The 24934-nt window shown below is 40.9% G+C and overlaps 1 protein-coding gene across 4 annotated transcripts in view; it reads left to right on the top strand.

The window, feature by feature from the left end:
• ccdc82 (coiled-coil domain containing 82) overlaps positions 1–24357 on the top strand; it is a 67203-nt gene extending 42846 nt beyond the window's left edge. For 2 of the 4 annotated variants that reach the window (XM_059964659.1, XM_059964660.1), the window contains 2 exons: positions 535–720; positions 23180–24357. In XM_059964659.1, the coding sequence (XP_059820642.1) occupies positions 535–720; positions 23180–23245 (252 nt within the window). In that variant the 3' untranslated portion in view covers positions 23246–24357. Of the gene's footprint in view, positions 1–534; positions 721–2015; positions 6337–6411; positions 7708–23179 lie in introns of those variants that run through there. The other 2 variants (XM_059964662.1, XM_059964661.1) reach the window with 2 other exon arrangements.
• The last annotated feature ends 577 nt before the right edge of the window (positions 24358–24934 follow it).

The raw sequence follows: 24934 nt of genomic DNA, 5'->3' as shown, positions 1-24934 counted from the left end.
ACACCCTGTTGTCCCACTGAAAAGGCCACTTTCTTGTTTGAACCCATCAGGCAATTTGGTTAAAGGGCTGTCACCACAGAGCCCATTGCTCTTAAAGTACAACGTTCATCGTTCGTCGTTGTGAAAGCACAACGTTCATCGGGAAACCCTGCTTGGTGTTTAAGTGATACTGATGAGCAGGCCGATGTGTTACTCCCCAGTCCAGGGTACCAGGATCATCTAATTCTGCACGGATCAAGTACCAGCCATAGGCACTCGTACCTGTTTGGATCAATTATCCTCTCCCTTAACTCTAGTCATCTCATGGAGACCTTGATTTTCCTGTTTAAGCAGTATAATTTAGAATGCTATAGAAAGTTTTTTAAAAATCAAAGAGATTAGTCAAATTTCTTGTTATAATTTGAATTTGAAAGAATTGCTGATGTAGCTCACTGATTTATACAGTAATACAAAAACTCATTGAAGTACAGTGCTGGTCTGTTTAATCTGTCAAGTTTTCTTTGGCTTTATTTGCAAAATTGCATTATTTTGCAGGTGTTGTTAGTTGGCCGAGTGTGTTCCGCGAGGACTGAAGTTTACCATGGTTTAAAGCACTTTAAGTATAAGTTGTATGAGGAGTGCTGCTCCATAGTGCAGAGTGAAGCTACTCAAGATGAAAATGTGAAAGATGCTGTCAATCGGATCCACAAGCGCTTGAAGGAACAAAGCTGGGTCGAAGAGGTAAATCTTTCCGAGAAATATAAGTTGTTACTATGTTCCCGTATGTGTCTGAGATGTGTTTTATTATCAATAGCATTTTATTTAAACTGACTGCTTGCAGAAGTTAGTCAGGCAGAAGGGGCACTTTTGTACTGAATCAATGGCTCCAGTCAAACTATTATATAATGTGAGCAATGTTCTGTGCATTTCCAAACACATCTACAGCAACTTTCACACAGGGTTACTGACGATTTTGGCTAAAAGAATCATTTTCTTATCTGGTCATTAAGCAAAAAATTGCAGCTGCTGTAAGTCTGAAATAAAAACAGAAAGTGCTGGAATTAATCAGCAAGACGGGTAGCATTTGTGAAGGGAGATACCTCCACAGTTCTTCTCTCCACAGATGCTGCCTGACAGAAAGAGAATTCCTACCACATGCTGTTTTAATTTCTACCAAATCATCTTGGTGGGCAGCCTTAGAGAATCCATTAAGATATCCACCATTTGCAGAACGTTAGAGCTGCAATATTAAAGCATCAGGAGCTAATAGGATCAAAGAAAGAAGCTGCATTTCCGTCATATCTTTCATGACCTTCAGACATCTTCAAAGCATTTTATATTTCTGAGAGTATTTCCAGTAATGATGAAGGAAGTATGGCAACATTTTTGCAGAAAACCCCAATCTTTCCCTCCTATCACCATCCCCACAGTTACACCCACAAGAGTGCTGAAATGCCTCTGTGGCAGGCTGATAAAGCCCCAGTCCAGTTCCTGCTCTCCTCCCCCCCCCCCACACTCAGGCGTATGTGCCAACCCAGTGGATTCATATCATACTTAAAGTGTACCAGTATTTCCAAGTGTAGTTAAAGTGGCAGATCTGGTGTCGTATGTCAATAAAAGTTCACTTAAGTATAATGCAACAAACCTAAAACTTTCAAAGTCTATTATACTGAGATTACTTCTTAAATAGCTTAAAATGCTCTCCATATAAGTGGAGCCTCTCGACTGATTTTGTTGAGAAGGTGGACTGAATTGCTGACAGAGCAAGATTTCCACAATAAATTACAGAAATCACAGAGTTGCTGTCAGTTTCATGATATAATAATTATGTTGTCACGAGTTTGTCATTTTGCTTTACTAACAGTGTGTTTTACAGTGATATTAGTTGATGCACTTCAGGGAACTCCACTGTTCTTCAGAATAATACCAGAGGAACTGTCAATTCAAGCAGACAGGGCAGCCTTGCTCCAACATTTAATTCAGTAATTGTGAAGTATAAATGTGCATTGAATAGTATGCCTGTGCCATTTTTGCAGGGCAAAGTGTACTGAAAAAGAGGGAACCAAAACTGCACAAAGAATTGTTTTAGACATTCACCTGCAGATACAATTGTCCATTTTTTGAAAATCAGCAAACAACCAGCCTTTGCAATAATTCCTTGTATTGTTCCAAATAATGAAAAAAATATTGGTCAAAACACTGACAACATTGATTATTCAGTGGCTTTGTCCTACATCTCCCAGGGCTTGCAAATGTTATAACATGTAACCAGTATCAGTCATGATTATCTTACAAGACCTAACTTCCACTGTTACACCATCTGTTTGGCTTCCTTCTTCCTGTAGTCAGACCACAGCATTGTCATTTGTTGGAACTGTGCCATGTATTTGGATTTTCTTGAGTTTCAGATTTTCTCTCCTCATTTTGTGCTAAGAGGCAGAATTACCAGTGCAAAAGTCCTAGATGTCAGTTTAAGTGGCAGCTTCACGATATAGTGCCTGAAATGATAATTATATTACATATACCAATTTCAGGATGTATATTATATACATTTCTCTGACATTAAATGTCCTTATTGAAACCGATTTTATAATTTAATGTTAAAGGTAGAAATATAGTTTCTACATTGTAAGTGCTTTTATGATGTAGCTTTAATGTAAGATAGAGCAACTTTTATAGTATAAGTAAGGAGTAGGGGGATGGGAGAATGTGTGTGAAGAATATTGTAAAATGACTGTTAAAGGGGTTGAATTAATCAAAATTCTCATGAATTAAATCATCAAACCTATGGTTTGTTAACTTCTTTTGGGGTGCTTTTTTAATTGGTGCCACTGCACAAGCATGTAGTGTGTAGAAATGAGAAAACCCACACTTTCCACAGGATGGATGTACAGAGTGTCCTTCCAGAATAACGCTGGAATTGAACTCTGAGCTCCAGAATGTCCCAAACCATAATAGCGTCGCACTCATCGCCACGCTACCGTGGCACCATTTGCCAAAGTGAAAGTTCAAAGTGAATTTTATTATCAGCACGCATACAGTGTATGCCACTATATACAACCTTGAGATTCATTTTCCTGTGGGCATAATCAGCAAATCTATAGGATAGTAACTATAACAGGATCAATGAAAGATCAGGCAGTATGGCAAAGACAACAGTCTGTGCAAATGCAAATATAAATAAGTAACAATAAATAATGAGAACATCAGATAATGAAATTAAGAGACAAAGTGAGATCTTTGGTTGTAGGAACATTTCAATGATGGGGCAAGTAAGTGTAGTTTTCCCCTTCTATTCATGAACCTGATGGTCGAGGGGTAGTAACTGTTCTTCAACCTGGTGGTGCGAGTTCTGAGGCTCTTGTACCTCCTACCTGATAGCAGCATTGAGAAGAGAGCATGACCTGCGTGGTGGCGATCTCTGATGGTGGATGCTCCTTTCCTATGTCAGTGTTTTATGTGCTTAGTGGTTGGGAGGGCTTCACCTGTGATGTACTGGGCTGTATCCACTACTTTTTGTAGGATTTTCCATTCAAAGGATTGATGTTTCCATAGCAGACTGTGATGCAGCCAGTCTCTATCTCATTGTGTTGCTAACAATCATTCACATTTGCTTTGAATTCTATATTTTAATTGCCCTTTTTTAAATCAGATCTACTGAATGAGAGTGCTATTTCTGCCCTTTGGCCTTTCTTCATTGACTAGTACAGATTTAAGAACAGACATCTCTATGCCTTTTACTCTTCATAGTTCTGATAGATCGATACAATCATGAAAAGTAAGATTACATTTAAGAAAGCAAGTGCAAAAGAACTGAAGGAGGAGGAGGCCAAACTACCCTGCAAGCCTGCTCCACTGTACATGAAGATTATAGCTAATGCTGTACATCAATGCATTTTCTCACCTGTCCCCATAACCTTTGATTCCCTTAGTATCCAAATAAAACTGACCTCAATCATGAATATACTTTCTTTCTTATGTTTAGCTCACCCAAGGATATTGTAATGCCCACTCCAGTCTTTGCCTCCAGCAAAACTTTGAATGATTTTGGTCTGATTTAGGTGTGGTGCTACTCCTGGTGCTACCAAAGGCTGAAGCTGAACAATTGGTGACCAGGTCCCTCCTGTGTTCACAGGCAGAGTGCTATATAACTTTGCAAAACAGACCTAGAGGAAACTGACCCATTCTGGGTTCCAGGTCACCACACTGTGGATGGTTTCAACAAGATTCCTCTGCAAAATTCAGCACACAGAAAAGCCAGGAGAAAAAAACCTTGTGGAAAGAGAAATTTGTGACATCAGAAACATCAAAAACCTTCTCTACTTTTCCTCTTAGCTGTGATCTCAGGAAGTAGTTATTAAAATGTCAAGCCACAATGCAGTCAGCATTCTGTCAGAGAATGTTCACTAGAGAGTGTTCACTAGGAATAAGTCTGTACTGTAACATGTGAGTCCTCCAGAGGGTGCAAGCTTCTGAACTACTCTGTTGCAGGAGCCAAATTCCAAGTGCAAAAGGCACTTTTGACAGAAATTGTCAGTAAGGGCACGATTTCAGGCAGATAAGCAAAATGTGCTCTGGGCTTTTATTGTGTAAATGGCATTCACCTAAAAGGTAAGGTTTTACGCAGTGTCAGTTGTGTTTTCAGAGTCACAATGTCATACAGCCCATAAAAAGGCCCTTTGGCCCACCAGGTTCATGTCTATACATTGATTTTATCATCTATTCTCGCCACATTCTCATCAGCCCTCAGATTCTATACTCGGAGCAATTTTACAGTGGCTGGTTCGCCTACTGACTCACAAGTCCTTGGGATGTCAAGGAAAACTGATACAGTCATATGGGGAACACGCAGACAGTATCCGGTCAGGATTGAACCGGGTACTCTGGTACTGTGAGGAGCTGCACCACCGTCTCACCACTTTTTTGACCTCTGCGGTAGAGACCTAAGCAGCATAGAAACCACCTGTTAGGTTTCTGAGAGTGAGGTGATCCTGAGTTTGGCTGAGAATAGTACAGGCTCTTGGCTTTGTCTTTTCTTTGCCTGTGGCCTCCAAAAACCATAATCATACAAGTTCATACAGGTCCTTGCATTGCTGTTAAGGTCAAAATCAAATTTAACCTTACTCACATATTTGCCCTGGGATCCTTACAGCTGGTCTCTGGCGACATGTGCCACAAGCAACATTTTTGACTTCTGCATTATGTTAGTGAAATTCCTGTATGTAGATCTTCCTTACAACCTGCCTCCTGAGTTGCACTGCTCTTCTTTGTTCTCTCTGCCTTCCTCAGAAGACTATGCTGCCCAGTTCATGACACTGCAGCATACATTCAAATCTTGTGAGTGGTCCTCAGTAACTGAAGGAGTGCTGGTTGTGTTATGGTGTGACTTTCCTGAAGTCAGAGCTGTGAAGAAAATGCTGCTAATGCAGGAAATTAGACTGCTTACACCTTCTGTTCTTAAATTAGAGTGGTATTGTAGAGGGGATCCCATCTATGCTGTTTTGGAACTCACAGTAATTAATGAATTTTGTGTTTTTTACTATCTTTTTCATACAATATTGGGGAGATTGTTAACTGATGAGCACAGTTCAGTTTCTCAGCCTTTGTTTCTTTTTGTTAAGAAAGTTAAGTACCAAAATCAAATATTGAGCTTCCAGGAGAAGAAAAGTTTTACTTCAGGTAAAGATTCATGTGCTTAAGTGATATTTACAAAAGTACAGGCCTGAAGATAGTTTAAAAGCCTATGTCTAATTTGGGATATAGTCACCAAAATATTATTTAGAGATTTGTGTTTGTTCAGGAGTTAGAACTCAGAATATTCTAAAGATAAATCAAGCAAAAACTAAGGCAGGACATTTTAAAGGATAATCTATAGTAATCAATTTTTCTTGTTCCCAAACTACAGTGTTTGCCAGATGCTGCATGCAATTAACATAATCTTCAAAAATGTTAAAATGCCAGTTGATTTCACTGCCTAGGTACTGTAGGACAATAAAATGGAGGGACTGATGTGTGTTCAAATGGTTTAGTTCCACTGAAACAATGAAAAATTGCCTTAGAAAAACACTAATCCTGTTGGCAAATACTAATCCTGTCACAGGTGTTAGTCCAAAGTTTTTCAAGATCTTTACCTTGAGGGTCAAGGAGTTAATCAGATTATGAAGAGAGGTCTGGTAATTAGCACAATCTGCTTCATTCTGACAGCAAACTTATCTGGCTATTTTCCTTTCTTTCTGAACAAATGTCATGTAAGTTGGAAATGCATTTTTCAATATCAAAATGTATTTTACTTATGCGTAGTTGGAATTTTAAGGTTTTCTCCCATAAGGTTTGGTAGGGTCTGTATCTTTCTCTAACTTACCTTTGAATGTAAAGAAATGATTATAGATTAAAAATTAGTTTTATTTGTTACATGTACGTTGAAACATGCAGTGAAAAGCATTGTTTTGCATCAATGACCAACACAGTCCGAAGATGTACCAGGAGCAGCCCCCAAAAGTGTTGTCATGCCTACAACTAATCCCAACTCAGTACATCTTTGGAATGTGGGAGGAAACCAGAGCACCTGAAGGAAACGCAGGGGAGAACATACACCCTCCTTATAGATAGCAACACGAACTGAGCCCTGATCTTACAGCTGGTGCTGTAAAACATTACGCCAACCAGCACGTCACCCTGTTGCCCTATTCTGTGTTTTTCATTTCTCTGCCGGTCACCCTGTGATTCATTCACTTTAATGAGCAGAAAACCACTGACTAGCAAGGGCAGAAGTAGAAAACCTCAGAGGCAGGTTCATAAGCAACACTTTCATATAAGTGCTATAACCATAAGCCAAGACAGTGTACAAATGTTAATCAGTCTCAATCTTGAATATCATTTTATTGATATACTACTCAGTTGACCAATCTTAAATGCTGAAATTTGTTAACTTTACCAGAAGAACTGCAGTAGTTCACAATCTTCTCAAGAGTGGCAATAAATACTGGCCTTTCAGATCTTGTAGTATTGATGAGATTTGCCAGATACTAGACCTTGATGTACTACCAATATTTTAGCAAGACCTAAAAAAACAAAGTTGAACTTGGGTTCCCCAGCACTTTAATTGGTATATTTCTGATCAGCAAAGTCCCAGTGGAAGTTTCATGTTCTTACTGGCTTACAAAGAGAGTGAATAAAGGCTCTGCACTTTCAGAGAAGATGCTGCACTGACAGTTGATATGCAAACTGTAGCTTTGCTGAGAAACAAGTCTGTATTTGTTCATGGTATGCTATTTTTTTAAGCTGGAACTTAAACTAACAAAGCTAACAAAATTAACTTTTGTGAAGATGTTATTGATTAAGCTTAAAAGAAATCTGAAGAACTACTGTTGCTTTAGTGGAAAACTGATTAATGCCATGATCATCTCTAACTATAGATTACTGTGGTGTCAAGATCTGTCTGAGGACTGATGATGACTATGTATTTTTTATAAAGGCATTGAAAACTGTTGTGCTCTTTTTCAGTTAACTTCTTAAATTAACAGGCTAATTTTCCATTATGTTAATCTCATGCAAACATTAAATCAACAAGTCTAGTTTATAGAGACATTGATGGAGGATACAAGGAGAATCACGTGGTCTTCGTGGATGTTCCCCTTGGGACTTCTTACATTCACCTTGAGAACAACTAAAACATCCCCAGCAGGAAAATATTTATAGCTCTGCATCCTTGGTATTTCACCACGCATGAGCCAATAAACAGGCTAGTATATATAGCCATTTGCATGGAGTGGGGGTTGAACCCACATTTCTATGATTTAGACAAGATTGATGTCATTAAAACAAGGCTGGTTTATTTCAGTAAAAATACTAAACTTGATTCTCTAGAAATTGCTGTGTGCCCTAATGTATCTGCTGAAATGGCATTAAGATGTTGAGAGAGTGACCGCTGACCTTGAGCATCAAAATTAATTTGCAGTTCCCTTTTTCCAATGGCCAACAGGGGAAGTGGGCACACAGGTTTCATTGGAATTGTCATCTTCCCAGGTGGTGCAGTTTACCGTTCACTGCATGTTTATTGTTTTATGTGTTGTATGTCAACTCTGTCCTGTACCAGAAGCATTAAGAACTTTATTCCTTTTGCACATTCTGGTGTGCAGTAATCAGCATTGAATCATGTAAGTCAATTCCCAACATAATTAAATAATTTATAAATTTGCTGATGATACAATCATTGTTGGTAGATTCTCAGATGGAGATGAGAAGGCATACAGGAGCAAAGTATACCAGCTAGTTGAGTGGTGTTGCAGCAACAACCTCAATGTCAGTAACATGAAAGAGCAGATTGTGGACTTCAGGAAGGGCAAGATGACGGAACACAAACTAATCCTCATAGAGGGATCAGAATTGGAGAGAGTGAGCAATTTCAAGTTTTTGGATATGCAAACACGAGGAAGTCTGGTGGAAATTCAAGCAACACACACAAAATACTCATGGAATGCAGCAGGCCAGGCAGCATCTATAGGAAGAAACACAGTCGGCGTTTCAGGTCGAGACCCTTCATCAGGACTAACTGAAAGAAAAGATAGTAAGAGATTTGAAAGTAGTGGGGGGAGGGGGAAATCCAAAATGATAGGAGAAGACCTGGGGGGGGGGGGGTGGGTGAAGCTAAGAGCTGGAAAGGTGATTGGCAAAAAGGATACAGAGCTGGAGAAGGGAAAGGATCATGGGACGGGAGGCCTAGGGAGAAAGAAAGGGAGAGGGGAGCACCAGAGGGAGATGGAGAACAGGCAAAGTGATGGACAGAGAGAGAACAAAAAGGGGAGGGGGGAAATAAATAAATAGAGGATGGGTTAAGAAGGGGAGGAGGAGCATTAATGGAAGTTAGAGAAGTCAATGTTCATGCCATCAGGTTGGAGGCTACCCAGACGGAATATAAGGTGTTCCTCCAACCTGAGTGTGGCTTCATCTTGACAGTAGAGGAGGCCATGGATAGACATATCAGAATGGAAATGGCACGTGGAATTAAAATGTGTGGCCACTGGGAGATCCTGCTTTCTCTGGCAGACAGAGTGTAGGTGTTCAGTGAAATGGTCTCCCAGTCTGCATCAGGTCTCACCAATATATAGAAAGCCACACCAGGAGCACCGGACACAGTATACCACACCAGCCGACTCACAGGTGAAGTGTCGTCTCACCTGGAAGGACTGTCTGGCACCTTGAATGGTGGTGAGGGAGGAAGTGTAAAGGCAGGTGTAGCACTTGTTCCGCTTAAAAGGATAAGTGCCAGGAGGGAGATCGATGGGAAGGGATGGGGGGGGGGGGACTATTGGACAAGGGAGTCATGTAGGGAGCGATCCCTGAGGAAAGCAGAAAGGGGGGGGGGAGGGAAAGATGTGTTTGGTAGTGGGATCCCATAGGAGGTGGCGGAAGTTACAGAGAATTGTATGTTGAACCTGGAGGATGGTGGGGTGGTAGGTGAGGACAAGGGGAACTTGTCCCCAAGAGGGGTGACAGGCAGATGGAGTGAGGGCAGATGTGCTGGAAATGGGAGGGATGCGTTTGAGAGCAAAGTTGATGGTGGAGGAAGGGAAGCTCCTTTGTTTAAAAAAGGAAGCCATCTCCTTCGTCCTGGAATGAAAAGCCTCATCCTGAGAGCAAATGCAGTGGAGACAGAAGAATTGTGAGAAGGGGATAGCATTTTTGCAAGAGACAGGGTAGGAAGAGGAATAGTCCAGGTAGCTGTAAGAGTCTGTAGGCTTATAGTAGATAAACTGTCTCCGGAGATGGAGACAGAAAGATCAAGAAAGGGGAGGGAGGTGTCAGAAATGGACCAGGTAAATTTGAGGGCAGGGTGAAAGTTGGAGGCAAAGTTAATGAAGTCAATGAGCTCATGGACTGTTCCACAAATGCAAAAAAAAGGCAGGCATACAGGTGCCCATGGCTACTCCTTTGGTTTGGAGGAAGTGGGAGGATGTAGATTTCAAGATCTCTGAGGATCTAACGTAGTAACCTATAGATGAGGTTATAAAGAAGGCAAGACAGTGGCCATATTTCATTAAGAGTTTGAAGAGATTTGGTTTGTCAACTAACATACTCAAAAACATCTGTAGTTGTATTGTGAAGAGGATTCTTACAGGCTACATCACTGTCTGGTAGAGGGTGGGGGGGGGAGGGTGGTTACTGCACAGGACCAAAAGGAGCTACAGAAAGTTGTAAGATTAGTCCACTCTCCATCTTGGGTACCAATCTCCATAGCACCCAAAGCATCTTCAAGGAGTGGTACCTCAAAAAGGTGATGTCCATTATTAAGGACCCCCATTACCCAGGGCATACCCTCTATTTTTTGTTACTGCCAGGGAGGAGGTCCAGAAGCCTGAAGGCATACACTCAGAAATTCAGGAACAGCTTCTTCCCTTCTGCCACGTTTCCTAAATGGACATTGAACCCACGAATACCACCTCATTTTTTAATATATATTTCTGTTTTTGCACTTTTTAATCTATTCTATGTACATACACACATTGTATTTATTTATTTATTTCCCCCTTTTTTTTCTATATTATCATGTCTTACATTGAACTGCTGCTGCTAAGTTAACAAATTTCACGATCTGTGCCGGTGATAATAAACCTGATTCTGATTTTGGTTCTGATTCTAATTCATACTAAATGCAGCCATATTGTTTTCATTCCATGGTGCTGCACTATACCATTACATTTCTGCAGAATAGCTGCTGTGGAAAAGGGCTGTCCATTGATTCTGGCCCTTGATTTCATGTGTGATTTGTGTACATGTGCACAGTGAACACTGTACATACAGTGAAGGCCAAGCTGCCAAACAAGGTCTGGAAAATCGTATCCATAGTTTGGTTCACTTTCAGAACTCTATTCAACAGAGTTGCATAGAGCACAACCTTGTCATTAGCAAGAGACATTCACCAGGTACGGGGTGAGTAATAGAGTACCAAATGCATGAAGAGGAAGCTAAGGTGAAAACCTAGGCAACCCTGTTAGGTAAGATGGTTATTAAAGGACTCATCCAAGAGTGATACTAATACCAATAATGCCATTCCCCATTCACAAACTGTCCCAGAGTTTATATCCCTCTTTGCTGACCCTTACAGTTTCTATCTGAACGTCATGAAGAATTAAAAACTACTACAAAATAAGTAATTGGAACTAACTTCAGGAGTGAAATCATGTAGTATTAACATGCAAAAATCAATCAGTTAGTTCTTTGCATTTCCTCTGTCCTTGACTCTTGAGTGCCTTTGGCAGTCCCTGTCATCCATCTAGTTCAGTAGAAGCCCATTGTCTCTCAGCAGAGGAAACTGCAGCTACTCTTGGAGGACTGTTGTGGCTTGACATGGAAGTCAGTCATCTGAGCTGAGTGGCTGATAGGTACCAGTAGAGCATGGACAGAGTCGCAGGATGGGAGAGTGAATGTAGTGGCATTGATCTAAAGGAAATTCGTCAGGCTGATTCTCGGGATGAGTTTCGAGAACAGTGAGGCACATAGGGATTGTATTCTTAGGAGTTGAAAAGAATGAGGAGTAATCTGGTTGAAGCATATAGATCCTAATGGAGCATAGGAGGATAGCTTCTGAAATCTGTTCACCAGTAGGCAGATTTCAAACAAGGAGTCATAGTTTCAAGGTAAAGGACCAGCCATTCAAAATATATGTAGGTAGAAATTCCTCCTCAGAGAAGGTAATGAACCTTTTAGATTCTGTATCCCAGAGAGTGTGGAAGCTGGAGTGAGACATGAGTACCATTTTTGTCATACTTTCCCAGGTTTAGTTTCACTTGTAGAACAGCCACTCTAAGAGCCACAGTTGGCTACAAGTTCTTGAAATTAGTTATAACTGCCCCTTTACCAATATTGACCCCCTGATAATGTGTTTAGACAATCAATAGTGGTTCCCGTTTACAGATGGTGAAACCTTTATAATGAGCAGGCAGCATGAAGTTGCCATGCTTGCCTGCATTGCAACCAACTGCATAGGTTAATCAGGCTTTGCAATCCCCGTGCTCATTTTCATGGGTCTCCAATTTAGACCTCCACTCCCATAGCCACAACCACTGAACTGAAAATAATATGATCCGTCAATATTAAAATTAACTTTAAACTGGAACGCAGTGCACGATTCAGTCTAACAAAAGAGCCATGCAATTACTGCAGCTGAACTACAAGGTTACTTGGCAATACAAGTCTATGAAAGTGGAATCATTCACTGGAAGCAAAGGATGACTGACTGGACAAAAGGAAAACTGACTGCCTTTCTTAGAGAGAAAGTATGCATTGAAATTCCCTGCAGTAAACAATGGGATTGAGTTAATCCTTGATAAAGAAGCTTGTGGTCTCAAGAAATATTGCAGCAGGTCAAATTATCGATGCTTAACCTAGAACCAAATAAAGCATATATGCCTTATAGCAATGGCTGCCTCTGGATTGTTACAAAATGCGGTGTATAAAATAGGAATTCCGGAAACTATCTAATAAATGTGGAGCTAATTCTTAACATATGTTGGTAAAATAAAGTTGAATGCATAATTGCAGTGAAAAACATAATCAGAAGTGTGTATGGAGCTTTTCCAGGGATTTAAAATGCGTCAGTTCTGATAGAACAGTACAAATGTAAATGATTAACATTAGCTTTTTAAATTAAGGCTTTTATCTATGTTTAGTATCAAACCAGAACGCTGTTCAATAGTTGCTGATCAGGAAATCAATAAATTAGCTATTTTATTTGTCAATCTTGTTGACAGGTTGATAAATGTCAATTGGTTGAAAGCCAATTTATGTGTCTCTGCTGTAATAAGCAAACATTGGCAATTCCTGAATGTTAAGCTCAGCAGTGAACATTTGTGAGAATACAAATATCCATAAACTATATGGAGGTCATAGAATGTAAACAAAAGTCTGGAGGTCAGTTCTCCAAACCAGGATTAATCAGAGGCATTCAGGTGAATTTAAAATAACAATACAAATAACCCTTCTTGCATTTATATAATAACAGCATTGAAAAGCATTATCAAATGTAGTTTGACATGAAGCCACATGAGGAGGTGACTAAGTCATGATTAACTTAAAGAAGTAGAAAAGAGGTTGAGGAATAAAGTGGGTTGGGAATGGTGAGACTTAGGACCTAGTTTGTTGAAGGCAAACCGGCAGTGGACTGACTAAACCAAGGAAGAGTAAGAGATATTTGAGGATTGACAGGGAATAAGTGGTTACTGGGGTAGAGAAGTGAGGTAGTGTAGGCATTTGAGAGTTTGTTAGAACATTTTGATATTGAGGTCTTGCCGGAGCACCAGCAACTTTAGGTTTGCCTGAGTAGGATTGGTGGATGAACTGGACTTGGGGAGATGGGGAATCAGAAGTTTGGCTAAGATCCAGAATTCTTCCGTTCATGGTATGCACTAAGAAAGGAAAACTAGAAACCATAGACTTAAAAAAAAAACCCTTAACAATAAGTGGTCTCTGGAAGTCTATAGTTCTTCCTAAGTGGCGAGGACATAGTTCAATTTGCATTCAAACCAATAATTGAGCAACATACTGATGCAACTGTAAGTTTACTGAAAAAGTAATCCTTTTAATTATCCAGGATTGATATATATCTGTAGAGGTACCAGTGCTCCAAACAGCTGAAACCCAACATGTCTGAACAAATCCAAACGGCATACACCCAATAAGCAGAACTTATTCCCATGGAATTCCTCTGTGGAAATAGGATTGCTGTTCTACTGAACCAGATTTCCAAAAGAAGTGCCAGCCCAGATCTAGTAAGGTTCGACCATATAAGTGTGCAGATATGCAAAACTCAATTGTTCTTTCTTTCTGGTTAAGACTAAATACAATAATCAAAATTCTTCATGTATTTGACAAGTATTCACATTCTGTCTAGCTTATAGCAATTAGCATATAATTCCAATATATTTACAGCAGTGTATCTTTGAATTGTATCAGTATTTATTCTTAAGTAATATGTTCCAGTTCCATGTTTAGAACCAATAAAGATTGCTGTAAGAAATGGGGAGTTGGGTTTAAATGAAGGAAATTATCATCACCTTTGTCACCAATTTCCATCCTGCTCTCTCCTTCTCGGTTGCCCATATCACGTGGGGGTTAGCTGGTGATCTGTGTGTATGTGTATGCATGTGTCTGGCTACAATTTAAATTAGCTTAATAGGGGTTGGGAACCGGAAAGGAAAGAAACAAAGCAGGAAATGTAAGTTTGAAGAGTAATAAGTGAAATAAATATTCAGATGAAACCAGGGCAAGCAATGAAAATAGTCAAAATACAGAAAAATGTTAAAAGGGCAAAACTAGATTTGCTGTATCTAAGTGCACATGGTAAACAAGTAATTAACACAATTGGAAGAAAATGGATTTGATCTAATGACCAAAACAGAACTGTGACTGCATAATGTCAAGTGGAAGGAGTTGAATGTTCATGAGCATTTAGGAAGAAAATACAAAACTGAAAAGGAAGATGGGTGGGGCTGTTAATCTGGGTTTGTATTAGACTATAAGATCATAAACCAGCTGATGGTAAAGTGGCATGTGCACTGGACTTCAAGGCTCCTGCCAGTCAGCCAGTATCTTTCCTATAGTATCATGGGCTCTTATCATGTTAAGCAGCCTCATCTGTGGCACCTTGTCCAAAGCCTTCTGAAAACCCCAGTAAGCAACGTCCACTATCTTGCCTGCTATTTCCTCAAAGAATTCCAATAGATTTGTGAGGTAAGATTTCCCCATAAGGAAACCATGCTAACTTTGGCCTATTTTATCATATGCTTCTAAGTACCCTGAAAACCCATACTTAATAATGGATTCCAACATCTTTAATTTGTTTTGTTCTGCCACTCTCCTTTCCTAAAGAGTGGTATGACTTTTGCAATTTTCCATTCCTCCAGAACCATTTCAGAATTTAGTAATTCTTGAAAGTGTCTCCACAATCTCTTCAGCTACCTCTTTCAGAACTCTGTGAGTGTAGTCCATCTGTTCCAGGTGACTTATCTATCTTCAGACCCTTCAATTTTCCAAACACCATCTCCTTAGTAATAGCAATAACACTTATTTCTGCTCCCTCAAATTCTGGCATACTGCTGGTATCTCCCATAGTGAAGACTGACACAAAATACTGATGAAGTTCATCCACCATTTCTTTGTCTCCCATTATTACTGCTCCAGCATCATTTTCCAGCAGTTAGATATCCACTCTCACCTCTTTCACTCTTCATATATCTGAAAAAAATTGATATCCTCTTTTGTATTAATGGCTAGCTTAACATTATATTTTATCTTTTCTCTCCTTATGGTTTTTTAGTTGGCTTCTGTTCATTTTTAAGAACTTACCAATTCTCTAATTTCCTTTTTTTTTGCTATATTATATGCCCTCTCTTTCACTTCGAAGCTGTCTTTGACTTACTTTGTCTGACACGGTTGCCTCATCCTTTAGAATATTTCTTCATCTTTGGGATGCGTCTATCCTCTGCCTTCTGAATTGGCCCCAGAAACTCCAGCCATTGTTGTTCTGCCATCATCCCTGCTAGTGTCCTCTTCCAATCAACTTTGGCAGCTTACCTGTCATGTCTCTGTAATTCCCTTCACTCCGCTGTAATACCGATGCATCTGACTATCTTCTTCCTCAAACTGCAGGGTGAATTCTATCATTATGATCACTACGCCCTAAGGGTTTATTTACCTTAAACTCCCTAATCAAATATGGTTTGTTACAAAACTTCCATTCAAGAATTTCCTTTCCCTTAGTGGGCTCAACTATAATCTGCTCTAAAATGCCATCTTGTAGGCATTATAGAAATTCTCTCTATTGGGATCCAGCACCAGCCTTATTACCCCAATCTACCTGCATATTGAAATCCCCCGTTACTATCATACCATTGGCCTTTTAACCAACAGAGTCCCCATCCCCTCTGTCTATCTGCCTGTCTCTGATACAGTGTGTATTCTTGGATGTTAAGTTCCCTATTTTGACTTTCTTTCAGCCATGACTAAGTGATGCCTATGTCATACCTGCCAATCTCTACATGCACTACAAGATCTTCTACCTTATTCTGTATACTGCATGCATTTAAATATAACTCCTTCAGTCCTGTATTCACTATCCTTTTTGATTTTGTCCCATATTACACTTCAGCTCAGGTTCTGTTTTACAGCTTTCTACCTAACTCCCTGTATTCTCCCTTCAGGGCCTCTTCCATTTCCTATCAATGTCATTGGTACCAATATGTACAGTACCACGACTTCCAGCTCTCCCTCTTCACAATACTGTGGACCCAATCTGAGACATCCCTAACCCTGACATCTGGGAGGCAGCATACCATCCAGGTGTCTATCTCATGCCCGCTGGTTCTCCTGTCTGCTCCTCTAACTAATGAATTCTCAAACTATGGCACTCCACTTCGCCCCATTTCCCTTCTGAGCCACAGAGCCAGACTTGGTGCCAGAGACCTGCTTGCTGCAGCTTCTCCCTGTTAAGTACTTCCGCAATCCCACCCCCCACCCTGACAATAGTATCCAAAATGGGGTAAGTATTATTGAAGGGAACAGTCACGGGGGTACTCTGCACTGGCTGCCTATCGCCTTTCCCGCTTCTTCTGACAGCCATGCAGGTACCTGCCTTCTGGACCTTAGGGGTGACTACTTCTCTGCACCTCTTATCTATCACCTCCTCATTTCCCATATGACCTGAAGGTCATTGAGCTGCAGCGTCTGCTTTCTTATTATTGTCTCAAATAAAATTCAGTCCCGATGAGACTTGCAGTTTTCAAATGGCTCCCACACTACAAGAAGTTGCTCTCTCACTTGTTCCTTCAAGCAGTGACTCACTCCTGATGAGATACGCAGTTTTCAACTGGCTCACACCCTGCAAGATGTCACTCTCTCACTTGCTACCTCAAACTAATGAGTAATTCTCATTACTATACTAAAGAATAATAATGAGAATTGGTCTTCAACTAACAGATCATGATCCAGAATGATGTTAAGAAGCAGAAAAGGCAGAAGTGGTAGGAATTATTTATTGGCCACCAATTTGTAGTTGGTCATATTGGTCACAGGATAAATCAGGAAATTATCTCTGCCTGTAACCATTGTAATACTATGTTATGCTATTTAAATCTACATTTACACTGGACAAGTCAAATTAGTGGTAATAAGATGCAGGAAGAATTCATGGAATGAAGTTGGTTTTTTAGTCAATATATTAATAATCCAAAGAGGAATGTACTATACCTGTTTTAGATATAGTATCTTGCAATGAAAACAAGTTCATTAATAATCCTGAGTTAAAGATGCCTTTAGGGAAGAGTGCTCATAATACGATAGAATTTTCGCATTGGGCTTGAAAGTAATAAGGTCTTAAATCTAAGCGAAGGAAACTACAAAGGTATTGGAGCACCTGGTTGTAAAAAGGTATAATGACTGAACTCAGGAGCAAAGTATTCATTCAGATTGTGAGAATTTTTTTTTTACCATGGAAGGTTTGCAGTCTTAGTAATGTATTCAAATCAAAGATCAATAGGTTTCTGGATATTAAAAGAATTAAGAGATATGGGGATAAATCAGGAACTTGGAGCTAAGGCTACAGCACCACATAAAGTGCTGAAGGAACTAAGTAGGTCATGTATAATCTATGGAGAGAACTGGATGATTGATGTTTCAGGTTGAGATGCAGGTCAATTGTCCAATTCACTTCATACCTGCTACCAGACATGCTTAGTTCCTTCTGTGTGTTGCTGTAGATTCCAGCATCTGTAGTCTGTTTTGTTTCACTAAGGCTGGGGGTCAGGCATGATGAATGGCAGAGCATACTCAAAGGATGAGGTAGCCTTTTCCTACTCCCAATTTTTTATTCCTTATCCCACTCTTCCCTTCGTTATTGCTTGTAGCTCTGTTTCAGGATAGGGTGTAGCAGTCAGTATTCAGCACAAACTCAACAATTCTTACAGCTGTCTTGAATAATCACATTCATTAAACTTTCATTCTCGCAGTTTCACTGTTTCTGTCACATTTGTTCCATATTGTTTTGGTTCCTGCAATCTGCATTTATACCTCCCCCACAATCTGGCCAACTTGCATTTTCACCTCTTGTAATATTTAATCATTGCTATCTACCACAAGCTCACTGACCTACTCCCATGCGCTGACCACCTCCATCTCTGTTTTTTACATCTTGAAATGTATCCATTGTAAGGAAGTTTAGAGGAGGTTTGACACTAAAGCTGAGCAGCAGAGATGATGAATAATAACTTTAATAATAGACTTTGAAAATAACAAGACACAAGGGGCCTTAAAATGAGTGAAAGCCAATACAAAAGACCACAGTCAACAAGATAACTGAAGACTAGAGGCATCTGGTTGAGGTTGACCAGTTCAGTGGCTGAATAAGGACAGTGAATGAGAGCTGGGTTTAAATAGGCTGCAGGTGATGAGTTGGAAACGTGTGTCACGTGACTCCTATAAGCTGGGTGGAGACTGGGAGGTGCCTGCCTGCGCAGGACTGACGACACCCCCCCCCCCCCCCCCCACAGCCAGCACCTACCAGATGAGTCTAGTAGAACTCGATGAGCAGTGGATCCAAGATGAAACTCGATGGCACTCAAGATCTCTCCTCGGGGCTGTACTCTTCACAGTCAACCAGGTATTGCACACCCTGTTCCTGACAACATGAATCCCATCAACCAGCAATCCATGTACTTTCCAACATCTTAGGTTCTGGAGGTGTAGGCTCAGGTGGGTTGAGTGGTCATGGCCAAGGGGCTTGAGGCAGGACACAAAGAAGGTAGGTGAGATCCTTAGGGATGGTGGTAGCTGGAGATGTTAAGTGACTGGATTGATGCGATGTGTAATTTTTGAAGTGACCAATGGACTGGGTTAAAGGTTTGGGGGAGTTGGTATGCAGGGGTGGATCACGCGTGGGCACCACCGCTGATTGGCCTAGTGTCAGTAGGCATAATTGAAAGCTAGGATGGCCCTGCATCCCCTCTTCCAAGTATTCTGACAGTGGCAAACCAGGGCCCTGATGGACAGGACTTTTACTGTGGACTTTTTTAATCTCATAGGGTAAAATGACATAGCTAATGAAGGACATGACTGGGGTGTGGAACTGGCATTTCTGTAACTTGCAGTACAGTTTGTTTTTGAGGAGATACTGAAAGACTGAACAGACATGTTCTTGGGGTCCCTTGGAGAAGATGAGGATGTTGTCAGATCGACGAACACATACCTGTGTTCTATCAATCCTGAATCCTGAATCCTATCAATGAAGGCTTGGAAAATGGCTGGACATTTGGAAAGTCCAAAAGGCATCACCAAGTATTTGTAGTGACCAGTGGGTGTTATCAACACTGTCTTCCACTCATATCCCCCTGGCGGATGCAGATCAGGATTTTTGCACTCAATAGATCCAGTTGGTGAAGATCTGGACCCCGCAGAGTGTTTTGAATGCACTATCCATCAAGGAGTGGGTAGCAGCTCTTAATGGTGATTTTGTCAACTGTAGTCAATGCAGGGACAGAGACTCCTATCTTTCTTTTTGACAAAGAAGAACCTTGTTCCAGCTGGGGACTGGGATGGTCGAACAATGCTGTGCTGTAGCACTTTGGCAATATAGTCATTCAGGGCTCAGGTTCTAGGAGGACAGAGGGAAAACAGATGACCTCGGGGGTGGGGGTGCCCGGGAGGAGGTCTGTGAGGCAGCAGAATGTTGGCTTCCCTTTTACTGAAGGCGATGGCTAACTCATGGTATTCCTGTGAGACTGAGGGTTTCCTCCGTCTCCAAGGATTTCTGGAGTGAAGTCAATTGAAGTTGCAGGCAAGCGGTCTGGCAGGTGGGCCCTGACCCAGCAGTGACTGGGTGAAATGAGGGTCGTGACTGAAGAGCCAAGATGAGAGGAGTGTTGAATGGGTCCTTCAGGAGGAATTGGAGCGGAGCTCTCCAGTGCTCATGTGCACAAGCTGTGTGTGTGCCCTGCCCATCCTACACTTCAAGAGGCATCAATCAACAGCTGAGACGCTAAATGGGTGAGAGATAGACTCAGTAGGGAGACCAACCTACATACAGAATTCAGTCCAGAAAATTGTCTGTTGCCCCTGAATCCATCAGAGCCTCCTGTGTGCGTAGAGCCATGGGGGTGTAGAGGAGAACTCAGAGAGTGAGTTTGGCCATGCTGCTGGACAAGGGGCCGGGGGAGATTACCAGATGGAAAGCCCCTCGTCCTTATCTGGTGTTGCTGTTTCCCGGACACAGAGGGCATTTGATGTGTGGGTGATTGGCTGCTCTGTAGTAAGTGCACCAGTTGTTTCTCCAGCGACACACGCACTTTGGGGGTTAAGGGAGTTCTCTCTAACTGAATGGGTTGTGGAGGCATTGATGATGAGGGTCCTGCAGTCTGAAATGGAACTGGGGTTCTAAATGGTGATCTGGAGGGTCGCTCCATGAGATGCTTGTCAATACAAAGGGCCAGAGTAATGAGGCCTTTAAGGTCAGTGGGCTTCTCCCAGGTAGACAGCACATCTTTTAAGCCCTCCAAGAGACCGTGATAGTAATGGGCCAGCATCATTTCTGCATTCCAACCTCATTCCACCATGAGGGTCCTGAATTCCACACTGTAATCCAGTACCAAGCTTGAGCCTTGACACAGATGAAGTATCTGATTTGCTGCCCTCCAGACGATCGAAACCCCACACCTGTGATGAACTCCTCGTATTTATTGCCAATACTGACTTATTGTCCCACTTAGTGGCAGCCCAGGTCAGCACTTGCCCAGTCAAGAGAGAGATGATGAAGGCATGGTCTGTAAAATACAGAGATGGCTGGAACTCAAAATGTAAGGTGCACTGAGACAAGATGTTATGGGAATCGGTTGAAGCACTGGGGAACCAGAACCCGGGGCTCCGAGAGGGCAGGTTGACTGGCACAGGGTCGTTGTAACGAGATGAAGAGCAGCGAGCCGATGGTCAGGGGTTTACAGCTGCTTCTGGGTGGTGTACTTGTGTCAGTGGACAACTTCCTTTAGCAAACAGACTCTGCTGGGTCAGTCTTTAGTTCACACCTGTCAGAAAATGTAGGAGAGGCTTGACCCAAGAACAGAGCCATGGGGATGACTTAGCAGTGAGCGGCAACTTTAATAATAGACTGTGAAAATAATAAGTCATGAGGAGCCACAAAGCGAGGGAGAACATATACAAAACACCACCGGCAACAAGGTTTCTGAAGGCTAGGAGCAGCTGGTTCAGTGGGTGAACAAGGACTGTGGATTAAGAGCTGGGTTTAAATGGGCTTCAGGTGATGAGTTGGAAACTATTGGCAGGTGACTCTTTATGGCTTGGAAGAGACTGCCTGTGCAGGCCTGACACCTATCTCACATTTTGATGAAAGTTGACACCATTTTTTTCTACATGTATGTCTCTGAGTCTCTTCCTTTTAGATTAGATGAAATCAGACAGCTCATTACTTAATTAGAAGTTGGAATAGGGCAATCTATTGTAAACTGTGTTAATGAACTGCTATTTTATTCTACCTCGTGATTGATAAATTTCCCTTGTAAATAAATGTAGACATTTCCTTTTGTTATGTTCTGTACAGTCAGCCTCATTGCATGGGTCACTGAATCACTTACACCATGACTCCCACATGGCCTGAGTTGAATGACCCAGAAAACCATGGTGTGGTTTGGGAATGCAGATTTGGCAGCAAACTGGAAGCATAGCTTCCCAAGATCCTCAGGTTCTGTTACTCTGGAATCAACAGTTATATCCCCATCCCAGTGCAAGTTTTGCTTCTGCTTGCTCTCAGCATCACAGGGTAATCTGGTTTTAAGTTGTGCTGAATTCTTTGTAGTTTTATGAAAAGCATCTTCTGCTACTTGTCTAATTTATTCTAAAATTTCATTTGGAAGCTTGAACAAAAACATCGATATGTTGTCTGGAATACAGGGTATCAGCCGTCCTCAGATATACTGCCCAACCAGTTAGTGCACGACAATAATGATGAGTGGGAACCCGGATGATCTTTTTCCCTCTTACTAGCTTAAGTGCTGAAGGAACTTGTAGGACTGTCCATTGGAATTCAAATATAGTACTTTCTGGATAGTATGGCTTGGGCTTTGGCCATCAAGTTATCAGGGAAGCTTGTGGAGCAAAGGGCTCATAGCTAAAGAAAACTTTGCTAATTCACACTGACACCTGATCTTTATAGTGAACTTCAGTGCCAGCAAAGTGTTTATCATTTTGATGCTTTACCTACCAGTTTGACTTAGACCTGACACGAGGTGAGTTTCTAATTTCAGTGTTTGTTGTTCCTTTCTGCGCCTCGATAGCAAACTTGCTGTTCCTTTAGCATTTTTGTCTGTTCTTTTATGAGGGTTGAGTTGCTAGCTCAACACTCAACCCCGCATGGATGGAAAGCCTGCAAAGAGCCGGCAGGATCGAACCCAGGACCGTTCGCCTCAAAATCCAGTGCAGATGCCACTACACCACCTGCCTGCTATGCTTCGTGTTGCTATCAGGAAATACGTAAGGGTGGGACCTGGCATCACAGAAAGAAGAAAAATCTACTACCAATCATCCATATTTCTTAACAGCTTTTCTAAGAATATGAGATATTCATTTTTTTAATTTGCTTGTTGGGTGAAAGTATAGAAGCTTGCCTTTATCGGTCCTTCAACAAATGAAATGTCTTTTTCAGCTGGTTAATTTAGTGTTAACAGGGGGATGTGTTCTGCAATATTATACGCCATTTGTACTGCCTTCAACTTGTTTTCTCCACTGCCTTGCCCATTCTGTACAATTTGAGTTCTCCTGGCTTTTGCTGTGTTGAGGAACTTTGCAGTAACCAGTCACCTTTGTGACCTTACCAGTCAAGTATAATGCAGAATTTGGGCAATGACTAAAGTGTTCTGGGCTCTCCTCAAGCCCTATAATATTATTGAATAGACACAGGGCTATGTAATTGGTTCTATTTATTTAAGTTACTAACATGTCTTTTTTGACTAGCAACCTGTGGCTGTGCTAGCAGGTGGTAACTTAATACAGTGATTGCACCATTGGTTCTCAGCCCAGTTACTTGCTTAGTTGTTTGAAGCTATCTAGGGCAAGTGTGCTGTGATGTGCCTTATTAGTCATGTTTTTCCCCTATGTTGAATATAAAGTTGGTTTTAACATAGCTTTGTTTTCCTTCCTTGCTCGACAGCGATTTAGGCATTTTGAAACCGTTCTCGCCAATGCTGACTATTTCCGTGAAGAAAATCTGGAATAAGGCAGAAGGAAGAAAACAAAAAGGATATTATTTGATATTTTCACCTTCCCTCACCTTACCTCTCTGTTGGGGTACTGGAACATGCTGTTTCATCACTATCCGACTTTGGCTAGTGTGATCAGCTTTTCTATAGGAGAAATAATGAATGGATCTGTATACCTGTTCAATTATTGTTTAATGACCCCATGCCTGACCCAAGGAATTACAATGCAAAATGCACCCCTTTATCATACCGAAGTTACTCTGCATTCATTTCATCTGTCATGTTCCTGGATATTTCAGCAGTCTGGCCGTATCCATTTGTAGTCAGGACGATCTTGTGTAATGTAGAAGTGCTGTCTATGCAGTTGTTCCATTTTGATTCTCCGCTCTGTTTAATTAACTTTACACACAAGTGATCATTTCTGAGCTAGTTGATTAACATTCATCTTCCTTGATTTCAAACAAATTGTATAGGTAAGCTTATTTATGTTACTGGACTGTCTGCTCATAGAATTTGATATCCATAATCTCTTCCCCACTACTTGGAATAAACCATGCACTTGTGAAAGCAATAATTCACATTGGTGAGTTAAGGATAATTGTGGAGAATGAAGTAAAAATCTCGCAAAACAAGGAAATTTCTCTCTCTAAACAAAAGCATTTTCTGATATTTTCCTAGTGCCTGCTCATTCACCTCTATCTCAAAAAATATTCCTTTCCTATTCAATCAAACAAAATGTATGATGTGCATTAGCAGTGAGGTTTATTATTGGAATGCTTGGACTTTTGTTGAATGAAGGAACTTACGAGTGACCAAGTGATACTGTTTACTCTCTGAGTCCTAAATCAAGTGTTTTATGATGAGTAAGGAATGCTATATTTGTACATACTGATTTTTTACAACTGTCGTATTTTTAATTAGCTATGGTTTTTCAAGCACTTGCTGCATTTTGAGTAGAGCATTTTTGTTATAAAGTCTCATTATTATTATTAAAAGGTATATTCTGATACTGTACAATTAGAAGATAAAATGAGTACACAATAAATAAGAGCAAACACGAAGAAATTTGCAGGTGCTGGAAATTCAAACAACACACACAAAATGCTGGTGGAACACAGCAGGCCAGGCAGCATCTATAAGGAAAAGCACTGTCGATGTTTTGGGCCGAGACCCTTCATCAGGACACTTCTTCAGTGTAGGCATCACTGGCAGAGGCTTCCTGATGAAGGGTCTCAGCCCGAAACGTCGACAGTGCTTCTCCTTATAGATGCTGCCTGGCCTACTGTGTTCCACCAGCATTTTGTGTGTACACAATAAGTAAGAACAGGAACTAGTCATTGGGTTCCATAAACCTGCTCCAGTATTCATGGAGGCTATACCTTATCAGGACTTTGACCTGAACATATTAATACTGTTAAGCAAATAGACATTTTTTGTGCAAGAGGAGGTAAAATAATACTTCAACATTCCATATTTGAGAGCACCTCTACATTCCTGTAAGCATATAAGTGAATTAACTTTATAATTATCTCCCATAATATTGATATCATTCAGAATTAATAACTTGAAAGAAGAAATTTCTCCAACAGAAATAAATGAAAGATCACTGAAATTATGTAATGTACATAAGTGTCTGTGAACTTTATGATTGTAACAACATTTCTGATAGCAAGAGTCTGTAAAAATAAAAATTGAGAATGATAAAA

This window comes from Hypanus sabinus, chromosome 3 (genome assembly GCF_030144855.1).
Source record: "Hypanus sabinus isolate sHypSab1 chromosome 3, sHypSab1.hap1, whole genome shotgun sequence".
Lineage (NCBI taxonomy): Eukaryota > Metazoa > Chordata > Chondrichthyes > Myliobatiformes > Dasyatidae > Hypanus > Hypanus sabinus.
Note: the sequence above shows the minus strand (reverse complement) of the source record. Positions and strands in the feature narration are given on the sequence as shown.